At 41.9% G+C, this 17,397-nt stretch overlaps 1 protein-coding gene across 2 annotated transcripts in view; it reads left to right on the top strand.

Moving 5' to 3' along the window:
* The first annotated feature begins 889 nt into the window (after window positions 1-889).
* FGD5 (FYVE, RhoGEF and PH domain containing 5) overlaps window positions 890-17,397 on the top strand; it is a 65,408-nt gene continuing 48,900 nt past the window's right edge. For both annotated transcript variants that reach the window (XM_083869357.1, XM_083869356.1), the window contains exons 1-2: window positions 890-1,106; window positions 8,588-11,528. In XM_083869357.1, the coding sequence (XP_083725483.1) occupies window positions 1,094-1,106; window positions 8,588-11,528 (2,954 nt within the window). In that variant the 5' untranslated portion in view covers window positions 890-1,093. The remainder of the gene's footprint in view (window positions 1,107-8,587; window positions 11,529-17,397) is intronic.

Here is a 17,397-nt window from a genome sequence, read left to right as displayed (position 1 = left end):
CCCCACTGGGAAACGTAGCAAGGCTATATTATGCCTCCTTTGAGAGGAAGTGGGCGATCCAATTTTGTTTGGGTGTTAGTGCTGCTACCAGCCCGAAAACTAGGTACCTACGTTAACCTGGCTGAGCCAGATTATGGATTATGGGAGAGGGCTGCAGACAGCAGCCTGTGGTTGCCTGAAACTGCTCTGAGCAAGCGTGGTTTGCATGCGAGGGGCCGTGCCTGGCTCCTCTGCGCTCAGATCCCGCTTCCAGCAGCAGGTGCTGTCTGCTCTGCAGGGATGCTCGCGGTTAGAGAAAGACGCCCGGGGAAGGGCGGGGGCCTCCCCGAGCCTCGTTCCCTGGAGGGGTCTTAGGCTAGGGCGGTCATGTTCCTCGCGGGAATGGAGCGTGTGTGTGATTGAACAGATTGTGGATGAACGGAAGGGGGAAAATTATGGAGAGAAGGAAAGAATGGGCAGGAGGAAAAGGCTGAAGAGAGAGAAAAGGATGGAAGGAGAGGGGTGGGGGCGGATGGAGGCGACACGGAGGGACAGGAGAAGGCGGGAGAGGTGATGGAGAAGAGGGTGAAGGGGATCAAGTAGAGCCCAAAGAGGGAACGAGGGCGATGGAAAGGGAGTGGGGACACGAAGCGGGGGGGGGGGGGGGGGGGGGGGGGGGGGGGGGGGGGCGCACGCGAAAAGGAGGCTGAAGGACCCCGCCGCGCCTTTAAATATTGGGGCGCTCGGGCATCCGTGCCGCATCCATGCCCTCCATTCCCCGCGGGGACCCCCGGACTCGCCCGCGGCGGGCGCTGCCTGCGCGCAGTCGGTCCTGCCCCGCCCGGTCCGGCCCCGCGCGCCGCCGGCCGTGCGGGGCCCCGGCGCCGCCACCGCCCCCCGACGGGCCGCGCGCGGGGCAGGGCGGAGGCGCGCGGGCTGACCGCCCCCGGCCGGCACCGCCGCCCGCCCAGCCCGCCGTCCGCGTCCGGCCGTCCCGCCGCGCTCCGTGCCCCCGCAGGGGCTGTAGGGCCGGGCGCGGCCTCGAGGGCGGCGGGCCCCCCGGGGCCACGCGCTGAGCGCCAGGAGCAGCCGGCAAGCGAAGTTGGGGTGGAAGATGAACCACGCCGGTAAGTGCGCGGGCCCGCCCGGGTGGGTCTCTGCTTCTGGACATCTTTTCTCCGGGGTCGGCAAACGCCGGCCGGGCTTCCTTCCTCCGGCACCCTCCTTCCCTCGGGCCGGTACATCCCATCACCAGGATAGCACCCCCTACCACGGCACGGCTCCTCCGGGGCTCGCATCCCCCTACTCCCCGGCATTGCTCCTTCGGGGCCGGCGGATTTTGGGCCGTGCCGCTGGGGCTTGCACCTCTCCCCCGGGCACACTCCGTCCAGGGCCGGCCCTCTTTATCCCGCGATCCAGCAGGTGCTCAGTGGCTCCCCGAGGCTGTGAGTGCCCCGTTGCCTGCCCAGCCGGTAAGGCATCAAGGGCGGGCGAGGTTGGGTGTTCCGGGGACACCCAGGCTGGCAGAGCGGCAAGGCTGCGCTTGCTGAGGGACACGGCTGTGAGCCGACTGCTCCCTCGGACACACTCAACCGTTCACCAAGTTCCCAGGGAATTTGCTGTGACTTTCTTTACAAGAGTGTATTTTTGGGGTAAGGTAATCCGTTTTGCAGAATTTGAACTCTAAGGCAAACCCAAACCCTTCCTCCTCCTTTCTGTTAACTTTTCAGAATTTTTCCTTGATGGAAACCGGGAAGGTGAAAGACATAGAATAAGGACACAAGGCATTCAACAGTTAAAACATAAAAAGAAGCCAATGGAAAATTGGCGTCAACTTTAAGCTGTTCACCAAGGCTTTCTGATTTTTAGGGGTGAGGCATGTGTGTGAAAACCATAACCATACAGGAAACAATTATTGCTAGCTGGAGTTATTTAGAAAAATTTAAAGCTGCTTCTAGAATTAAAGATGAAGAGGAGCAGCTCTTTTTTAGCTCTTTGTTAGCCCTAAAATTTTCCCTTGTGTTTCCTTGTCCCAGGTGAATATGGCTGGGCACCCCACATGCCATGTATGGGCACATCTTGAAGCCCAGAGACTTTACCGCTACGTACCTTGTCCTACAACTGTTCAGTGTTGGGAATCTGTTAATCATTGTTTGCAGAGGCACAGGAACATAGGATTGGGAAAACTCTTTTAGGTGAAACCCAGCACTCCACTGTTGTATCAGTGTATTTATACAACTCCTCTGAGTTTAAAGCAAAAAGGTTCTCTTTCCCCTTGGAGTAAGGAGTGAGACACTTTCCTAAAATTTGGTGATATTTCCATTCTATTTTCTGATCCTGGTATGGATTGGCTTCTATCTATCCCGGGAGACAAACTAATTTGAAAATTAAACCAGCTAAAAATAACTTCAGCGATGATGCTCCTACTTCTCTTTCTTCATCTTTCCATTATTTAAAACAGACCAGCTCTAATCTACTCCTGTTGTCGGTGGAAGCGCAGGGTAAGGAATATCAGATGTATCCATTTGTAAAGATTTAAACTTTATTAGCAGTTTTTATTTTTTGGGAATGTAGGACTGAATGGGACTGCCTTAATTTTCAAAAGTGGCACCCGCTGTTACAATTGCTTTTATTAATTCCTTCAATTACGTCCTAAACGAAAACTTTTCAGGTAGCTCTCCTGCTACTCCTGGTTTCCAGACCAGATTCAACACCATTTATTCTGTGATTACATTGTCCTTTTGCTTAAAAATAGTTCTTTTCCTCTTCTGGTGTTTACCTCCAGATTGTATTTATAGAGTGCTCATATCCCTTCTCAGCCTTTGTTTTGTATGTTTGCACAATGCAAGGAATGTCTTCCCCCATCAGTGCAAAGCAGAACTTCCTACTGAATCTGAAGGAGAGGGATATTTATTAACTGGTACAACTTGGGCACCAGCATTAGCTATCTTTGTAATATAGTAAGTAATGCATAGCACCAGTAAGTAGAGTCACATGTGCAGGCATATATGGCAGCCTCGATCCCACAGAAGTTAAAATAATGACAGACAGAGAACAGGAAGGGAGATATGGACTATCCTCAGAGATGCAGAACTGATATGAATAGAAAGATGGAGCAATCCACTCAAGCCCACAGGAAATCTGTGGTAAGAGACAAGAGACCAGACCAGCCTCATATATAAGATCTTCCAGCCTCTAGTAATTTTTTTGCCAGGTGCTGAAATGATGCTGCCCATAGAAAAAATCTGCAGACATTAGACTCTAGATTGTTCAGAGATACAAGTAGACTGTATATTCTTTCAGCTGCTACTGAAAGTGATATAGGAAAAGATGGTGTATGGACATATCAGAGAATTTTAACCATCTTTGGCTCTTAGGAAGCAGTATATGAAACAACAGGTTGTCTGCCTCAGTGTTAAGTTACTGTTGTGAAAACTGAGCCAAACTGGTAGCATCGCAAACACTTACAATTACACTAAAAAGAAATACATGGTAGTATTTTAGAACCATGATTGTCATGTACATGTGGTTTTTCATAGCTGAGCCTACTAGCAAGACTTATATGTACAGTCTACTAGAGACAGTGAAAACATAGGACAATTTTTAGGATCAAGATATTTGTGGTGTTGAAACATACCCCTTCCTGATTTTATTGCCTTTTGATTTTTTTCCCTTCTCCAACAGTGTTTCACCGTGGGATATTATGCTGTTGTATTATATTTACAGATGACTGCAGTAAAGCTACATAGTAACAAAAATTTGTAAGGTATTGATCTGATATCCCAGAGTCATAATGCATTGATCTAATTATAGAGGATGTATTCCTGTAACTGTACATAGCAGCATTTTAGTTCTGCAGAGTGGGATGTGCTTTGACAACCCAGCTGTTAATATTGCAGGTATGAATTTTAAGATGATAAAATTCCCATGGGAATGGTTGGGACAGTTACTACTGACTATAGGTCTGTCTTCACACTGTGGAGCCCTCTTGCTATATACAGAGTACCTTTGAACACAAGAACATAAGAGAGGATAGATGTTTCTCAGACTTGCAGAGAACATGATGTACCATTTTCATAAATATCTCAGGCATTTAAGGGCCTGCTGATTTTGACCAGGACCTTCTATTTCAAGTTCCTGCAGTCCAAATTTTTAAAAGCCATGTAAGTATCTAATACCTGTTCAAGTCAAACTTGCACCTGAATCTGGACCATAATCCCATTTATAGGAAGACTTGCACTCCTACATTGTTTGAAAATCCTGTTCTGAATACCTTTTCCATTTCAAGTGACTCCCATGCAACTGTTTTCACTTCTTATGTAATTTTTGTAATCTCAGACTTTTCTCCAGTAGTGTGAAACAAGTGAGGCATGTCTATGCTGTAAAACAAAAAGAACTATTTCTACATCAAATATTGCACAATTAATGATATGGAAGAAACAACAATAAATGGAATGTTTCAATGGAAGAAACATAAATAAATGCTGGAAATACAAGCTGGAGATAGAAGCAAGGCAGCACTAGCTGGAAATAAGGGCTTCATTTTTAAAATGAACAATTAATTACAGGATTAAAATATGATGATACTAAGATGCATAGTTCACCTCTTGCTGACTTTAAACCAAAACCTTCTAGAAAATCAGTTTTACTTCATTCTGATACAACTATGTGAAATTATAAAGCTCCTGATCACAGTTGAACAAGACTTTCTGTTGTCCTTGTCTGGATATTCTCCCTCTGAGAGTATCTGAAACGTCCTGTTTCTCAGACACTTTCCATCTGTGGATTTCAATCCCTTCTTCCTGGGCAGAAGCAGTGGCAGACAAGACTTGGTTTCTACTGGGATTTTGAGTTTGGTGCAGTCCCATCCCACTGTCCCACTGTTGCTATACTGTCCCTTGATCTGCCCTGTCACTTCCACTCAAAACCTCTGCAAATCCCTGAAAACAATGCATTTCTGCCCTCTGTCCTCAGTGCCTTTCCCATTTTAACATATGTCTGAGTTGAATTAATGCCAAAGGCATGAAGGAAACCCAGGTCCACTAAAGTTCATTTGTCAGAAAAAGCTACTTGTAGCATCTTAAGCCTGAACAGATTGCAGCACCAGTCGAGGCTGGAACCAGTATCTGCACTGTGGAGCGATGTGCTTTCTTGAGCCACTAGCAAAGACCATGGCCCTGCGACATGTCTACATATATCCAGGCAAATGTGCAACCTCAGTGTTTAGTTCATTCTCGGTGGTGGTGTTTTGTAGGTATGGTCCTTTAAAAGCCTTAATGAAACTCTAGGCTAAATTTAAAATCCTAAATTTGAAAACATTTGAAAGTGGGTAGTTGCAGTATTTCTGGTAATACCGCACTACAAGATGTATACTGTTTCAAAGAAACACTTGGAACAGTGAAGGCTGCATGAGTTGATTGCTATTCCAGAAGAGCGGTTCCAGGTGAGCTGCTGTTGTCAACTACTGTTGACTGCTTAGAAGCTTGGATGGGAGGAGACTAATATAATGTAATTTCATATGGATCGTGGCAGGAATAGAACTATGCAGGGTTGCCTGAAGGAAGGTGGGTAAGGAAAGGAAGCTGTCCTTGTCAGTACAAGGAAGCACTGAACAATAAGGGGAGGAGCAGGCTTAAGGAATTTGTATTCCCCAAGAGTTTCCTTTTAAGCACAAGGTGGGTGTGTCTCCCTCCAAAATAAAATACATCCTAAAATAAACATGCACAATTATTTGTGAACATACAGATTACTTATGGTGCAATGTTGCATTGTGTCCATTTAGAAGTTACAGCCAGAACCTTTCAAGTGGTTTCAGACAGCAAAGGAAGCAGAAATTGAAGCCGAATGAAATTGTTGTGATAAAAGGCAAGAAGCTGGGCTTTCTTTTGTTTGGGTTATTTTTTAAACAAACACTTGCACTCCTCCCACTTCTTCTTCCTCACACCCCCACCAAAGAAAAAGGAAAATTGTTTAAGGAGCTTCGTGAAAGGCAAGATCAATGGACAGAGCAGTTAGGAAAAATAAACTATGTAAGGAAACAGTAGTCACCAGTAGCTGGCACAAGTGTGTAAGAGAAGGACATGGCCATGCCTATTACAAGACTGTGAACAGGGTCCATTACCATAAGTTCTCTTCCAACAGCAGTGTTCCTGAAGGTAGAAGGAAAAACTCAAGATTATTTGATATTTTTTGCTGCGGAAAATTAACACTGGAGGAAAAGTGGGTAATTGTTTAAGCTGTATTTCTTTTAAGTGGATGTCTCCATGGTTATTCTACTTAAAGGAAATGAGTTCATGTCATTATTTTATTTCGAATTTGTTTATAAGACAAAGCTTGAAAGGTCCTGGCATTCTCTAAAGTCCAGTCTTTTCCTCATTATTTGCTGTTTCAGTACAGATGCTCTCTGACAAGAACAAGGATGAGAATGTAGAAACTTCAAGTTTTGTCACATTCCAAGAACAGACTAGTGTATCCTACTGTTGGATATACATTCTTTGGAAAGGCCAGGTACTGCAGGAAGTGGTGTAGTACCTCCAAGATGGTGGCGTTTTTTTTCTTGGAGTTAGTGCTAAAAATGTCTTATTATGGTGGTAAGGTGTAAAAACTCAGTTTTAGCTAATATAAAAATCCTTCATTCTGCTACCAGAAAGTTAGTTTAGGATGTTCAGTGATTTCAATAACTGAATTTAAAGTGCAAAAGATAGATCTTGCTGGGGCACCAGGCTTACAAGATACTAAACCCCTTCTATTGCCTTCCTGTTTTTAACTGGTAAGAGCCTCTGGTGCTCCGCAGCCTTCAACTGCTGCTTGAAAAAGATGAAATGTTACTTCAGCAAAGGTGGAGTGTTTGGCACATAAAGTTTCTGACTTAATGGGGAGGAAAAAATGAGTTACCCATTCTGTGATTAGACAGACACCCAGCAGCCTAAAGCAGCAGTGGATACTGTGAAACACCACAGTAACTGCAGACTGGTGAATACACAGTTCTCTCTCCCTCCTTTTTCATGAGTTAAGTCTCCAACATGCAGCTGGCAGATACAGAATAATTCTTAAGCAGTATATGCCACAAGGCATCTGCTTAGAACAGACTTTTTGTTCCTTCTGGGCTGAGATCACTGATTGAGTTTTTAACTTAGATGAAATCTCTCTGGTGTCTCATAGCTTTAGAAAGACTGTTTTCTGATTACATCAGAATGCCAAATTGTCAGCTTCTTTCTGAGTATCAGAAGAAATTTCAGGAAAGTTAAGAAGAACAGAAGAAACAGCCTTTTATGTCTCCTGAAGTCTAACCAAACAAATAGACCAGTATTAGTTCAGTACAAACTACTCCAATATTATTAGGATAACAGTAAGAAGATTGTCATGCCACCAAATATTGGGACAATCAGAAAATCTTTTTCAAGCAGTTTGCTTTCAGTATTTCTCAGTACAGTGCACAGCTTAGTTATAACTGTCTGCACTTCTATGTATTTAAAATCTGCATTTCAAAATACTCTAAATACAACAGCACAGTAGCTACACATTCTGAAACTTTTACCATGATTTTGGGTACCATAGGATTGCACATAGGAACAGTGTCGCAACTTTTGTCTTTTGAGATGCTGTTCTGTTATTTCCTGTGAGTAGGGCATGAAGATTATGCACAAAGAATTGTTTCTGTCTCTGTCATGATGAAATATTTTGTGGTGTGCTTTTCCTTACAATGGAGAGCTCTCCTTTTCCCACCACAATGTGCAAATTAGAGATTTCTGATCACTTAACTATGTAATTAGCTATTGATGGCTAGGAAACAGCAATAGGAGGAAACCAGTTTTCCTTACTTATTGCCATCTGTAACTATTTGTTATACTGGCTTCTTCACAATATATATTTTATCTCACAAAAAAATCTCACAAGGGTGGATCTCTATTGCTGCCTATTTATGCAGTCTTTCAGCATTTAATTTAGTTTTTGAAGAATATTAATTTCAGGACCAAGACAGCTGGAAATGACTGTGGCAGGCAAACTCCCATGAGTAAAACTGTGATATAGATACGATTTAATTCACATCACTTCAATCTAGTTTATTGCCAATCTGCTTGATTTCCTCTACATACGTGTCAGCACTACCACTAGAAATACAAGGCTTGGCCTTATGTTGCAAGATTAATTAACTTTTTAAAATACATTTTGATGTTTAGAGAAGCTTGTACCTGCAAGGGATCCTGGCATCTACAGGAGAAATGGAGGATCTTTTGACTAAAGGGCTCAAGAAGCTGTACACTGAAAACAGAACTTGTGTTTAAACCAGTAACTCTCTTCATGTTTTGGGTTGAGGTGTGATACACCCTTGGCTCTGCAGCTGTACATCTTTCCCCAGCTGTGTTAGGGCTCCATCTAGTTCAGTTCAGTTTTGACCTTAAACTATGTTCACTGGAATAGCTACAGTGCCACATGGAAGGACACTCCATATGCTTTGCTGCTTCAGCTCTCTCTTCAGAGCTCAGTCTTTTATTAGCTAGACTACTTCTGCATTACAAGTCACTGATAAAGTGTATTGCAGGATACATTCTGCTGGCTTTAATAAGAAAACAAGATGACTAACATGACTTTTGTCTCTTTTCTCCAGAAATCTCAAAACCACCATTAGCACCGAAACCAAAGATTATTGGTCATCTTTCTCCAGCACCTGTGTCCAAATTTTCTCCTTCATTGCCAAGAGCTGATATTTTTCATAACCCAAACTCTGTGTCTAGGGGTCCCAAACCACCTATTGCTCCCAAGCCAAAATTCTCAGCTGACACTGAGGGCAAATCCAGTGTTTCTACCAACAATAATTTAAATAAATGTGCAAATGGGAAACTAGTGTGTCTTGATGGAGAGCTGTGTGAAGGAAACCGATGCAATGCTGATTGCCTAGAATCTGAGGCAGATAATGAATACATTGTAGTTCCTGAAGCTCAGCTGCCCAGCAAAGACTGTAATGATTTGGAACATAAGCATGATCAGAACCTAGATTCTACTGTGGAAAATGAAGCCTCAGAAACTCCAGAAAAGGTAGAGAAGGAAGAGGATAACGTTGCTAGTGATGAGAATACCAGTAACCAAGAAGTCATCGAAGATGAGCGCTGTAACTCTTCCGATACTGCTGAACCAAGGGAACCAGACTCTAAGGAGTCATCTGGAAACTGTGACCAGTCCAAAGCACTTTGTGAGGAGTCCTTAGATTCCCCAGATGGGGATAATGATGCTACCAAGAATGTAGATGAAGATGAGGATGTTGTCGGTGATTTTACTGAAAATAAAAACAAGCCAGAAACTTCTTACAACCTGGAACTAGTCAAGGACAGTAATAATTGTGAGACTGACAGGGATAACCTTTTGAACAGAGATGAGAAACTAATGAGTGATACCTATAGAGATATCATTGCAATGCCACTGCCTGCAGATGAATCAATCCCAGCTTGTGAGAAGGCAGGGAAAGAGGAGGAGGAACTGCCCGAGATTTTAGAAATGGCAGATGGGTGTCTAGCACATAATGATGACCACAGTGTGCATACAGAGCTTGATCTGAAAGTGGAAAGGGACTCAGAAAATGATGGCTGCGCAAGCCCTGACATGCTGCCTGAGGAGGCCAGTGAAGAAACAGGTCCTGGCTTAGAACTGTGTGGAGATGAATCTGGTGCCAAAAATGGTTTAGCAGAGTTCATCCATCAAGTAGCAGCTGAAGAGGAAGTAGACCCAAATGAGCATAATAATACAAACGCAGGAAATGCCAGTGATGGCTGCCAGATCACTGAGAGGAGAGATGAGAAGACATCAGAGGTAGCCTGTGAAGCAAGCAAAGACTCTGAGAAAGGGGAAGAAGAAACTGTGAATGCAGAGAATAAGGATGATGGCTGTCAGATTGCACCTTGTGAGAATGAATGCGGTGAGGAAATACCTATGGAACATTCAGATGAGAATCTTCCAACAGAAAGGGCCTCTCTGCATGAAGATGGTATGATTTCTGATGGTCTACCTTGTAGTCTAGGGATAGAGCCAGGGCTGGAAGATGTGACTGTTGGAGCACACAGTGAAAATACTGTGGAAGCCTTTAAGTCAGATGAGTCGCAACTTGAAGACAATGAGATGGAAGCAAATAGCCTCAACAAAAGTGTCCCAAGTTCACCTCAAAAGGTCCCACTTGAGGAAGACTTAGAAACCTGTAAGCATGGCAAAATTAATGTAGAATGTGGGACCAAACATGTTTTGCATGAAAATCCAGCAGTCCCTAAATTGGTCATTGTGACTGATGAATCAGAGGAAAGAAAAACTAGCAGTGATTCTCTAGATGATCCTTATGTGCTTCCTGAAGAAAATGAAGTTGTCCATGATGTGCAAACTGATTTAGGGGCTGATCACTGTAAAAGGGGTGAATTAGGCATGGATGGTGAAAACAACTTGCTGCCCATTGATCGGAAAAGTATTGTCACTAGAACTCGATCTCTATCTGGGAAAATGCCAGGTTATGTCCCAGAGACTGTTCCAGAAGAAACTGGACCCGAAACTGATTTACCCTCTTCCCAAAATGGGTCTGGGACAGAAGACTTAAGCAATAAATCATTTTCATTGGAAGGAAAATCAGTGGAAGCCAACAGAACTTTACCAACCAAGTCAAGACGCTTTATTTTCTATCCTCGATCTTATTCTGTTGAAGGGAGAGAGATACCTATCTCTGTTTACAGAGAAAGTGATGTCTGTGTACTGGATGGTGTTAGAATAAAAAGGACAGAAGACAACTTATCTTTGCCTTGTGTCAATGGTTCTTCAGGTAGTTTTTCGCAGCAAAATCATCTCTCATCATGTGGCATATCTACTCCATCCTCACTTGTTGATATACCACCCCCATTTGAACTTGCCTACATCACCAAAAAGCCAATCACTAAAAGTTCACCTTCACTTTTGATAGAGAACGACTCACCTGCTAAGTATTCCAAGAAAAAGAAATCTTCTTTTAAGAGGTTTCTTACGCTAAAGTTCAAGAAGAAAAGTGAAAATAAAGTCCACGTAGATGTTAATGTTTCTTCTTCAAGGTCCTCATCAGAGTCCAGCTATCATGGACCTCCCAGGGTGATGGAGCTGGAAGGGAGGAGCCTAAGTAGCTCACCTCAACTAAAATCACATGTGGGGAAGCTCCGTGCATCTGAGTCTCCCTCAGCTGTTCTTTTCTATAAGGATGGTAAAAGAAAAGGAACACCCAAGCCCTTCAGCAGGACTGTGTCCAGGGTGGAGTCCTTTGAGGACCGGTCCAGACCTCCTTTCATGCCACTCCCATTAACGAAACCTCGGTCTGTCTCTTTTCCCAATGCCGACACATCTGATTATGAGAACATTCCTGCTATGAGCTCTGACTATGAAAACATACAAATTCCTCCTCGAAGATCCACCAGAGCAGGAACTTTTACTGAGTTTTTTGAAGATCCCAGCAGGGCATTATCTGCTGCTAATGAGAACGATGGCTATGTGGATATGAGCAGCTTCACTGGCTTTGAGAACAAGCAGCAAACCACAGACCAGGAAACAGAAAGGTACTGTAATAAATTATTATGTAAGACCTGCTAGCCTTGGCCAAACAGGCAAGGCCTTCTTTGCTAGGTATCATAGGCAGATTCTCCATGTTGGCTGACTTATACCCCTCTCAGGAATTGCTTACAAGAAAGATTGGAAGAATACAAGATAAGCCTTTATAAGTGAAAAAAAATATGACATCAAATTAACTCATTACTTTGTAAATGAATACTGGATCCAGATCCTGTGATTTGGAGGCAGAAACCAAAGAAAATTCAAAAATGTTTGGTTTGCCCAGTGGATCTAATTTTTGTGGCTGGCAGGGAAAATGGGGAGAGCTTGCTTTACTTTTCAGTAAGAAAGGTTTCTGACTTCTTGACTGAGTGAAAAGAGAGCTTATTTGCTGGAAGGGGTCCTGCTTCTTTTTTAAATTCCTGTCAATTTCTCAAAACAATAAATATACATAGTTTACCCTTCAAAGTACATCAGTTAAGTATATACCAGAAAATCCTAATTCATTAACTAATCAGACTAGACACTTAAATGTTAGAAAATGCTTTAAGGGCTGTTATGGCCCTTGGATAGAATTGCTAACTTAGAAATGAATTAAAGAGTTCTGAAATAATACACACTTCTAACATTAATAACAATCTTTCATCCCAATTCCATTAGGTTATTTGCAAACAAGAAAGTGTCTTTTTCATAGGAACGTAGGAGCAATGCACTCAACACCTTTGAATTTGAACCTGTTGTCAAATTATTGCATACAATCAGTGGAATGCAGAGATGTAAATAAGAAGAGTGTTTTCCATTAAGTTCATGTTTAGCAGGTAATGAGAAAACAAGGTGCAAGGAAAATGAATGAAAAGGAATGTCTTTAATGCAGTGGCATTTTGTTAGAGCTGTGTGAAAAAGATAAAAATCTTACAAGTAAGGTTTTCACGCCCATTTGCATCCATCATTCTCCGAAAGATTTAAAACTTGTGTTTCTTTGCAACATTTATTTTTTCTGGTTGTCTCTCTTGTCATTGTGTATGGAACAAACCATAGGCATTTCAAAAACCTCTCTGGGGTATTTTAGACTCAAGGGGTAAAAGAACTTTCCATTAACATCTCTGAATGAGTCTTTTTAAGACATAAATGATGTGGGGTAGTGAGTAGGACATGGGAAAAGAGACTGCATCAAGGCTTAAGCAGTGGATCCAAATGAAGCTGAGGGATGTGGAACACGGGCCTGTGGTTTAGCTCTTTGGAGAAGATGGCTGCCTGCAGTATCGGGAGCTCCAGTGGTGCTGGCACGGGGACATGATGGAGCGCAGTGCAGCTTCACAACACACCACCACCACATCCCCAGAGCAGCAAAAGCTACGTTACTTGCTTGCAATGGTTTGCATTTTACCCGGCACACTGACATTTGCTTTTGAAAAGGCTGACCAGTCCTTTGTGTCCGTGAAACACCACCCATTTTAGGTAGTTCTTGAAGAACCGAGTTAAAAATATTAGGACTACGTCAATTGCTGTGACTTGGGCCCATTTATGAACTTCCTGTGGAAGCCTGTAGTTTCAAAGGGAGAGCCAATCAAAACTGGTTCAGGAAGTCTCGAGGTCAAGGCATGAACATAATTCTTCAGCCTCCTGCTTGTTGTGCATGCAGTTTTACTATTGGAGGTGAAATGAAGGCTAGGCTCCTGTACAGCCCCTATCAAGATAACCAGGGTGGAGGGGAAGAGCACCAGGCAGACGTAATTACTGCTGAGATAGCTATTATTTGCTGTATTTGTCAGCATGTTTTAGACAAAGACGTGCCTGAAAAGCTTTGATGAAATGTAAATGCACATCCCATGTACATACACATCCAGTGGCATAACAAACTTGAAGAAACAGTGTATGATCCAATTGTAAAGCAAAGTAAAGTGAACAAGCAGGTGCACCTATTTGCACATGCATACATAATGTACGGACATGGATCTTTTATTTGCTGCTAAAGTAGTTTCGCCTAAAATGCCTTACCATGGATTTAAGATTTCTAGTAAGAACACTTATCAAGCATACCTCTACCACAACCACACAGGAATAAAACATTCTTTGAACTGCAGCTTGCTCATGTCCAGAGGCTTTTTTTTTTTAACATTTGAGAGTACAACTGTGTTGGATTCAACCCCTGAAATACATGGTATTTGAGCCCGTGAAGAACTTTTTTGTGCATTCACCTATAGAGCATTTGTGTTTAGCATCTGGTGATACCTTATGGAATTGCTACATTGTTGATGAATAGCCAAGGACAACTCTTCTATCACACTTCAAAGAACAGAATGTGAATGTTATAAAAGATTATTCTAAACCAGGAACCTTCCCTACTGTGTATGACTGGGGAACAGCGGGGTGGGAGGGGACGTCACAGAAACTCTGATGAGAAGATTTACCATTTAATTTTCTTGCTTAAAAGGACAGAGAGTTGAAGTGTGCTGCAATGCAACTAGCAGGAGAATCCTAACAGCAATACCAGGATTTTAATCAGCTGTGAGAAATACAGCTGTGGTATTTCATCAGATGGGCACAGAGAATGGCCACTAGAAACTCCTGAAGTCTGTCACTCCTTGGATAGAAAATGCAGCTGAAGCAATAGGTACAGCTAAAGCACCTGATAGTTTTTTATACAGGTGCAACCTCCCCTTTCCTATGACAATTAATTCAGGTGAACTGTGACCCAAAGAAAACCATAAGGCTATAGTTGTTTCTGTCTCAACAAAGAGCAAATGAGGGGGAAGCATTCTAGAGATAATCAAAATAACCTCTAGACTGGTTGTGAAAGGAGAAGCAACACAAAATTTCCAGGTGTTTCTGACATTTTCTAGAAGATAGGGGCAGGAAGAAGACACGTAGTTTGTTAGTTGGTTTTGACTCGTACAGCATTTGCCCATATGCTGACCCGTACAGCATATGCCCATATGCTAATTTTTCTTTAATCAACCAATTAGAGTTAATAGATGGAAGAACATATTTAAGAGGCACTATTTGTTTTGCCAAGAATACTCTTAAAACGTTTATAAAAGGATCCTTTCACTTGAGCAATTGCCTGGATTAATTATATGCTATCCATCAAAGGACTAGAGCAAACAGATTTTGACCTATCGTTGGTGAGCACCTTTTGGTGCTGTGACTCATGCTACACCAGCTTTATCAGTATCCCAGGGATGCTCAAACTTGTTTTTCGCAAAAGAAAATAGCTAGGTTCAGATGAACTGAGACAAGGGATAGTTGCATGTCTGTTCCACAGTCTCCATCCAGCTATTCTCAGCTGTCCCAAATGAAATACCTCTTCAGTCTGTTGGCAATTCGTCCTTATGCCTTGAATACATTTACAAAACTTGGATATTAACCCACTGCATTTCCCCGATAGGCCCTCTGAGCAGGTGGACCTCATCAAAGATAGCTAGTTTGGTGTTTCTGATGGAAGTTTCTTATCCTCTTACATTTCAGGTATCAGTCTGCATTCTTAGTTCTGAGAGTTGGCTAGAAGAACTCAGAAAAGACTCTTCCTTAGCACACATGCCTACAGAAGTAATGGACTGCATACAGTACAACACATCTTTGAAGTCAAATCTTCTGGTCCTTAAATAGAAAAGGGCAGTATGTGAGGTAAAACTGGGCACCTCAAATTCTTTCCTTCACACTTTCTACTTTTACATTGCTAGGCATAAAAGATCCAGATAGTGGCAGTGAGATAAAACTACATCACAGCGAATACATCCAGGGTAAAGAGCCACTGTGAGAGTGACATATATTAAGTTGTCTGGACAAGTAATTCATCTTGCCATTTGATTGCAGTTTTAAGAAAAAACATTGCTTCAGTGGCTACAACAGAGATAAAATATGCATGCCTAATTGAAAAGCCTGAGGAAGAAAATCCAAGACAATAAAGGAATTCTGTGGTTCGTGACATTTTTTCTGATTGTTTCATTTGCAAGTAAAATATATATATATATACTGAAGTAAATTCTGGACTAAACCATATTTTTGAGTTGCAGAATTAAGATGGTTTTCATTTTCCACAATTATTTGGGAGAGAGGCCAGAATTATTTAATAGATTAATCCTAGCCAAATATTACAGATCTATGTAATTTTTAATTGTTCCCAACACGATTTTCCGACTTAAACCTCAACCAAACAAAAGTACAGCCAACTCTAATTTTAATCTGGGAAATGAACCTGACCTCTTAGAAGACAGAAGAGAGCACTTTCCTTCAGCCCTACAGATTTGCAGTTAAGCTCTGTTTCTCTCCTTCTGGAAATACTCTGTTTTAACAATCAGATGAATCTATGAAATGCAAGAAAACTAAGTTCACTTGATCCTAGCTTCCCCTGGTTTATCCCCAGATTTGGCTGCATGATGACAATAAAGCAATTGATCCTGGTAGAAGGTAGGGATATAACAACTCGTCTTCCATCTTAAAGAGTCCTGTAGGAGAGTGTATTGTTCATTAAGTTGAACTTACTGTGAGTATTTTCCATGGAAAGTATCAAATATCAAACTGGCAACAAAACGAAAAGAGAACATAAAGACGCTGGTACCAAGTTTTATTGACAAAATTACATTGCCAAAAAATGAATACATAATAATCAGGAGCATATCCATAATCTCCAATCTATGATATATGCCATATTACCAGACAGTTTCATTTTATGAAATGTATCATATTTTTCTAAGAGGATCCAGGACTCAGAAGAACATTAGTAAATGTGTCATAGTTGGAAAAGTGACTATATAAGTGGAATCTGGATGATAAATGATACTATGCCAGATGCTCATTTAGGGTACATTTGTACCTCTGAGGATATGAGCAGCAATTAGTGATTTGACCGCCTTGATGATTTACACTAGAACCTGAAATTAGAATGAGCTGAAACATTTTCCAAAAGGAAAACATTCACAAAAGAATTGTATGTGAACCATACATCTGTTTTGACAGAGTTTAAAGGCACTCCTATATGCTGTAGCCTAAGATATAGAAAACCTAGTCTCTGCTTCTCACAGATCTGGTTTTCCAGATCACTTTGAGTGATGACTTTGAATCACAATGAATGACTTTCTCACAACTCAATGCCTACAACACCAGCCACAGGGAGAAGGAAATACCCACAGGCTTTGGTCTGAAAACCCAAAAATGGACACAGTCCTGTTTAATTTCTAGAACATCTGAAATAATTTTTTTTCAGTTGTGTGAGGTTCAAAAATAAATTCTACACCTGAGATGTTCCAGCAAAGAAAAACAGTGGTCTCTTGGTCAAGTCTTGTACAAATGGAGCTAACGTTCCAGACTTTGCAGTAATCAGAGTTTTCCATTCTACATTCTGCACTCTTGGGCACTCTTCTACTGCTGGATCTGACAGACTGATGTTGTTACTGCATTGAAGGGGATCTCTTAAAGCCATGTATTACAATTGTCAGTTCCATTTTGGAAATGGCAATTACAAACCAAGGGTATCCTACGATTCCTAATACCACTTTTGAAATTCCATGTTCTGCCCTTATTCCACTGTGTGCGTAACCAACTGTTAATTCTACTGATGCATGAATGAAATTGAATTCAGTAATACCATAACAATGCTTAGAGACAATTCTTGTATTAGGACTCATTATTGTGCAAGGTGTTTGTAACTTCATTTCTAAGCAAGGTACTATTTGCAAGAGATTAGTATTTTGTCTATCAGCAGATTCAGACTTTGTGAAGTATTGGTGTTGTGTTACTGCTACTTTTCCTAATTTTAGAAAAAAATATATGCTTTCTTTGAAAACCAACCAAACAAACACACCCAAACCCTGAAAACTGTCATTACCTGCATTGGAAGTATCATTTTCTCTGTAATCTAAAAGGCTCTAGGAATAC

The sequence above is a fragment of the Zosterops lateralis genome, assembly GCF_965231275.1.
Source record: "Zosterops lateralis genome assembly, chromosome: 11".
Lineage (NCBI taxonomy): Eukaryota > Metazoa > Chordata > Aves > Passeriformes > Zosteropidae > Zosterops > Zosterops lateralis.
The sequence above is the reverse complement of the archived record's forward strand: the minus strand, read 5'-3'. Positions and strand labels throughout refer to the sequence as shown.